General features: G+C 41.3%; 1 protein-coding gene across 2 annotated transcripts in view; it reads right to left on the bottom strand.

Moving 5' to 3' along the window:
- Nucleotides 1-616: 616 nt before the first annotated feature.
- rras2 (RAS related 2) overlaps nt 617-6,595 on the bottom strand; it is a 52,807-nt gene continuing 46,828 nt past the window's right edge. For both annotated transcript variants that reach the window (XM_058400577.1, XM_058400576.1), the window contains exons 5-6: nt 5,043-5,161; nt 617-2,902 (exon numbers count right to left, since the gene is read on the bottom strand). In XM_058400577.1, the coding sequence (XP_058256560.1) occupies nt 2,815-2,902; nt 5,043-5,161 (207 nt within the window). In that variant the 3' untranslated portion in view covers nt 617-2,814. The remainder of the gene's footprint in view (nt 2,903-5,042; nt 5,162-6,595) is intronic.

The raw sequence follows: 6,595 nt of genomic DNA, 5'->3' as shown, positions 1-6,595 counted from the left end.
AAGAAATAGAGCAATGAAACATTAAGATAAAGCAACTTTCACAAGAATAAGGGATCACAAAAATGAAAAAAAAAAAAATCCTCAGTCTAATTAAAAGACTTTACTGAGCTCCGTAAATTTAGGAGACAAAGCAAATTTGGTTCACATTTAGTTTGTATTTTTGCTTAAATGTGAAGACTATTCTCTGATTAAAATGTATTTTATACTGATGTACAGAATAAAAGTCACAAAAGGCACAGTACAGTGCAACAAACCGATTGAAACCGAAATCAGGAATATTGATGAGGAATTTTAATGTTGTGTTAATAAACTGCTGAAGGCTACACTCAATACACAACTTATTAAATTTATTATTATTAAGTTGTCTCATATTTTTTTATTTACATTATACTTAAGAGTTATCTTAGATTTTATACACAAGACAGTCATATTTTTAGAACGACAGACTCTTCCTTAAAAATATCTAAATTGTTTAAGTTTAATAAACACAGACTCTGTGAATAATATTAGACTTTTTTTTTTTTACAGCATATTCCTCTCAGCAAAACAGGAAATCAGTTTTTATTCAAGCAAAAAAAAATTTCTCCTGAGGAAAAGCATTTTATAAGACGCTTGCTTTAATCACAGATTTTATTATTATTATAGCACCAGGAGCTGTACAGGGAGAAGATGGGAGCAAGAACACACATTATGGATGCACAGAAATTTCTAGAACAAAAGGACCAAGTCGTGTTCTGGTTCAACCTTTATCTCCATCCGAAGCTTTTATTTCCACAAAAACATCAACAGGCGAGCGGACGCTGCCGTTTCCTGCTAATCTGAGAGCAGCTTCAACTTCAACTAATTGGCTCAAGACTCATCAGAAGATCCGGCTCAACCCCACCAGACACAGTGCATCATGGGAAGTGCTGGAGGATAAAGATTCAGACTGAAACCTAGCATATCTTCCTGTCTGCATTGAATAATAATCTGCCGCTAACGCTGTAATAATCTGCTCTAAGATATTTATTATGAACTGAGATCATTAAATACTCTTCTTTACAAATACACACAGTTGAGCCGTTTCCACACGAGCAATCTTCACTTACAAACATATAAAAATACTCATTAACTAGTCCCATAAGAAAATAACGTATAAAAGTATATAGTAAAAACATTTAATCATGTTGTTCAGATGATCACTTCCACCTTTTTTAACATTTGATATTACAGTGTGATTGAAACAAAAGCTAACAGTTTTATCCCTCATATAGAGACACGTGAAGGCAAAGAGGAAGACAACAAACGTGAAATAAACACACGTGAGACTGTGGAACAGGAGGCCAGAAGAAACACAGCAGTGTGTGTGAGAATGTTACTGAACCGGAACGCCCACACCACGTCTGAAACATCTCACATGACCATGGACAATGGACAGAACTGTGCGAAAGTCCAGGACGGTTCAGTGATGTGAGGATTCGTTCAAAATGACTCTGTGTTTATGAGTGTTTAAAGCTGCTTCACTTCTCAGTGCTTTTAGATAAAAAATCAGCTGTAAGATTTCCTTCATGCTTCTTCTGCAGATTTCTGTTTGTTCTCCTTGATCGTGAGCTGAATGTATCGTGATCTACTATGACGATTTTACCGAAATATTTAATCAGTTTAATCAACAAACGTTTGGAAAAATCTTACACACTAACGCATAAGCACAAAAATCCAGCGTAAGACTTTTGCACAGCGCTGTGGGTGAAGTGTCAGGTTCAGGATTAACAGCAGAACAAAAACAGAAAGCCAGAATTAGATCCTAAAAAACATTGTCAGCTTTAATGTAGATGAATGAAGGCCAGAAAAATGACCAGTTTATTGACTTCTGTTTAATAAGTTGTCAGTGATGGTCCTTGTGGAGGCACTGTGGTGTGCGCTGCTGTCAAGGAACAGTGAGAAAATAAGAAGAGCGTGAAGAGAAGAACCTGAGAGTCAGAACAGGGCAAGGAAAAAAAAAACATAAACCTCAGAGCTGAAAGCGGGACCCGTCGCCCGCATGGAGGAAATTATAGCACAAAGACATTAAAATCACATTTTCACCAGAGGCCCGAACGATGGTACAGCAGCCGAGCGACGGAGAGACAGAACGACAGAGAGTCGGAGCGATACAGTGACCAGAGTGAAGGAGTGACGCAGCAACAAAGTGAGAGAACAACAGAACCTTCAGACATCAGTCCCAGAGTCAACATGAGCTTCAGGTCTGTACATACTTCACACTCTCAGAATCGGCCGCAGGCTGCACTCTGTCTGTGGAGAAGCTGTTATTACAGTGACCATTTTAACTTGTTTTCTGATATACAGTAGATGATTAGCACAAGAAAGAAGAAGACAAATGTGGCACAAAACACAAAAAAGGCTTCAGAAACACAAAGCTGGCTAAAAGCCTCTTCATCCACATTCCTGTGTTGTCTATTTGTGATGTTTTAATCACTAAGGCAACAGAAACCTTTTTGGAAAAGTGTTCATGTTTAGTACAAGTGATGTGTAGTGTTGTTTTGTGTTGTGATTATGGCATTGATCTTTGTCGGTGATGTGATGTCAGTACAGTGAAGATGAAATGCTCGGTCAGAGCTCCATCAGGGGTTTGGTTCTTCATCTCGTGTCTCACAGGCCGCCTGAGCCGGTTAAGGCCGGGACACAGAGTTATTGTGTGTTTAATTTTTTGTTTGAAGACATGCACATGTGAGAAAGGCAACGATTCATCCACACAGGATGTGATGTCAAAAGGCAGGGTGGGGGGGGCAGGGTTTGGTGATAGCAGCTGGATGAGTGGCAATAGTGATGGACCAATCAGACGATCACGCAGTGGCAGCCGCTCTTGTCCTTCTCTTTACGTGTTGGCTCCGGTGAGGGCGGGCACTCCTGCTCCTGGAACTTCCTGTCACAGAAAGGAAGCGGGTCAAAGACGGTACTGTCAGGTGGAGTGAATATCAGCGATGACCACGTTACACTGCCCCCTGTCAGGGGGTGTGGTATATTAAGCAGTGAACAGTCGCTTCTCAAAGTTGATGTTTTACAAGCAGCAAAAATGGGAAAGTGTAAGCATCTGAGCAGAGCAGTTCTGATATGGGCCACATTGTGATGTCTAGGAGACCGGGTCAGAACATCTCCACAACAGCAGGTGCTGTGGGTTGGTCCTGGTGTACTGTGGTCAGTGTATCTCTGAAATAACCACAAGGTGGTGACAGAACATCTTACAATTGTATTGTGTGTTAATCCTCTGAGCTGAACTCATCTTGAAACACACACACACACATAGACACACGCTCAGATACTTACATTTGCCCATTTTTTGCTGATTCCAAAACAACACTGAGAAGCAACTGTACACCGCTTAATATACCACACCCCCTGACAGGGGGCAGTATAACGTGGCCATCACTGATTCATTCATTCACTTCACCTGACAGTGCTGTTAATGTTATGGCTGTGTGTGTGTGTATATATATAAACATACATATATATATATATATATATATATATATATATATATATAAACATACATATATATATATATATATATATATATATATATATATATATATATAGGGGTTGGACAATGAAACTGAAACGCCTGGTTTTAGACCACAATAATTCATTAGTATGGTGTAGGGCCTCCTTTTGTGGCCAATACAGCATCAGTTCGTCTTGGGAATGACAGATACAAGTCCTGCACAGTGGCCAGAGGGATTTTGAGCCATTCTTCTTGCAGAATAGTGGCCAGGTCACTACGTGATGCTGGTGGAGGAAAATGTTTCCTGACTCGCTCCTCCAAAACACCCCAAAGTGGCTCAATAATATTTAGATCTGGTGACTGTGCAGGCCATGGGAGATGTTCAACTTCACTTTCCTGTTCATCAAACCACTCTGTCACCAGTCTTGCTGTGTGTATTGGTGCATTATCATCCTGATACATGGCACCGCCATTCAGGATGGTATCCTGAATGGTATCCATTCAGGATACCATTGGGTGCACATGGTCCTCCAGAATGATTCGGTACTCCTTGGCAGTGACCCGCCCATCTAGCACAAGTATTATTAGTATTATTAATAATTATTAGTACAAGTATTATTATCTAGGGAATGCCATGATATTGCAGCCCAAACCATCACTGATCCACCCCCATGCTTCACTCTGTGCCTGTAACAGTCTGGGTGGTACGCTTCTTTGGGGCTTCTCCACACCGTAACTCTCCCGGATGTGGGAAAGACAGTGAAGGTGGACTCATCAGAGAACAATACATGTTTCACATTGTCCACAGCCCAAGATTTTCGCTGCTGGCACCATTGAAACCGAGGTTTGGCATTGGCACGAGTGACCAAAGGTTTGGCTATAGCAGCCCGGCCATGTACATTGACCCTGTGGAGCTCCCGCCGGACAGTTTTGGTGGAAACAGGAGAGTTGAGGTGCACATTTAATTCTGCAGTGAGTTGGGCAGCTGTGGTTTTATGTTTTTTGGATACAATCCGGGTTAGCACCCGGACATCCCTTTCAGACAGCTTCCTCTTGCGTCCACAGTTACTCCTGTTGGATGTGGTTCGTCCTTCTTGGTGGTATGCTGACATTACCCTGGATACCGTGGCTCTTGATACATCACAAAGACTTGCTGTCTTAGTCACAGATGCGCCAGCGAGACGTGCACCAACAATTTGTCCTCTTTTGAACTCTGATATGTCTCCCATAATGTTGTGTGCATTGCAATATTTTAAGCAAAACTGTGCTATTACTCTGCTAATTAAACCTTCACACTCTGCTCTTACTGGTGGAATGTGCAATCAATGAAGATTGGCCACCAGGCTGGTCAAATTTAGCCATGAAACCTCCAACACTAAATTGGCCAGTGTTTCAGTTTCATTGTCCAACCCCTGTGTGTGTGTGTGTGTGTGTGTGTGTGTGTATATATATATATATATATATATATATATATATATATATATATATAAGCGCGAATACATTTAAAGCTAGTGATACACTTAAGTTAAGAGCTAAAGAATAATGTTTCCATTCTGTAACACACCTGATGACACGGACAAGCTCATGGAAAGCCTGGTCTACATTCATGCGGATTTTAGCTGAAGCCTCCATGTAGGTGACTTTGAGCTGGCGAGCGAGCTGCTGCCCCTCCTCTGGACTCACCTGTAAACAGAACACACAGGTGTGCCATGTGTACCAGTGTTCTCATCATACAAATTTATGACTGGATTTATTTTCCAGCTTTAGTGTACAGTTCCTCTTTCCTCTATAAATAACACCATTTATCACTCTTTCAAAGCTACATTAAAAGTAACTGATGACCAAATTAAAAGTAGTGTTTATTCTAGAGCAAGAAAAAACACAGAAATACATTTAATGTATTTAGATTTAATGAATGTTCTGAAGTGAGTGGTAGAGCTGTGGAATTTCAGTAGTGTGTGTGTAAATGCCAATAAATACAAAGAAAGTTTTGGTTGTAAATCCTATAGAGGGCAGTATAACATCAACCCTGTGTGTGTCTGTGTGTGTGTGTGTGTATTATATTCTGTTCAATTCTTGTATGTATGTGTGAGTTCAGTCCTTCAGGTTGGTCCACTCTGTACTCCAGTCCAGGTCTTCCTGCTCTTCCCCTCTCCATCTGTTACCACTTCCTCTCCAAGATGAGGTCATTAATGGGCGGCAGAATAAATATGAGAAATCTGGACAGTCAGTGCCAGCAGCTTTCATTTCCGATTGCTCACCAGTTGCACTGTGTGTTTGAGCTCATGAATCCGTTTCGTGTTTTGGTTATGACGATTCTGGTTTTGAGCTTTGCCTGTTCTGACAGATCTATCACCAGCAGCAGTGAGACTTCACCAGGGTTAGAGCATCAGGATGGATCAGGCAGGTCCAGAAAGAAGAAGAGGTCAGATCGCACTGGGGTACTGATATATTATATATATTCAGCGGCAGTAGAGAAAATGAGAAAATGGTCTCCTGAAAGTTTAAATGATTATTGGTTGGAAGTCTTCCAGGCACTGGTCTTCAGAAACCAGTTTAACTTGGGTCATGATCGTCCCTGTTCTGGACATGACGGTGTTCGAAAAACATACTTTTGGTTATTATGCATACTCCCTCCTGAGTTCCCAGTGTGACCGTCTCTTCTCTCTGGACCTGCTTGATCCATCCTGATGCCCTACCTCTGGTTGGAGTCTTGTCCCTGCTGCTGGGTCTGGCTCTGTGTGGACAGCCTAGAGACCCATGGTTCTGTGGATAGAACTACTTGGACACTATGGCACCAACTTTAAACTGCTGTTGCGGCGGTCAGTTCTGCACTTGGGTCTCCATCACTGGACATTTGAAGGCATTGGCAGGAAGGAAATTATGCTGACCTATGAGTTGAATTGAATTGAATGGAATTAATTGAATTTTGTTTGGCATGGCATGAGGTGTAATGTAGCACGCTACTGTCCAGCTTGTCAAACATGTCATGGGTAAACACAATCAGGTTATTCCGCCTGCACCACTACAGTCCATTTCCATTAAGACTGAACCTTTTGAGTGTTTAATAGTTGATTGTTTTGGTCTGCTGTTGTTATTTGCGATACCATTCGCTTT

The sequence above is a fragment of the Hemibagrus wyckioides genome, linkage group LG10 (assembly GCF_019097595.1).
Source record: "Hemibagrus wyckioides isolate EC202008001 linkage group LG10, SWU_Hwy_1.0, whole genome shotgun sequence".
Lineage (NCBI taxonomy): Eukaryota > Metazoa > Chordata > Actinopteri > Siluriformes > Bagridae > Hemibagrus > Hemibagrus wyckioides.
Note: the sequence above shows the minus strand (reverse complement) of the source record. Positions and strands in the feature narration are given on the sequence as shown.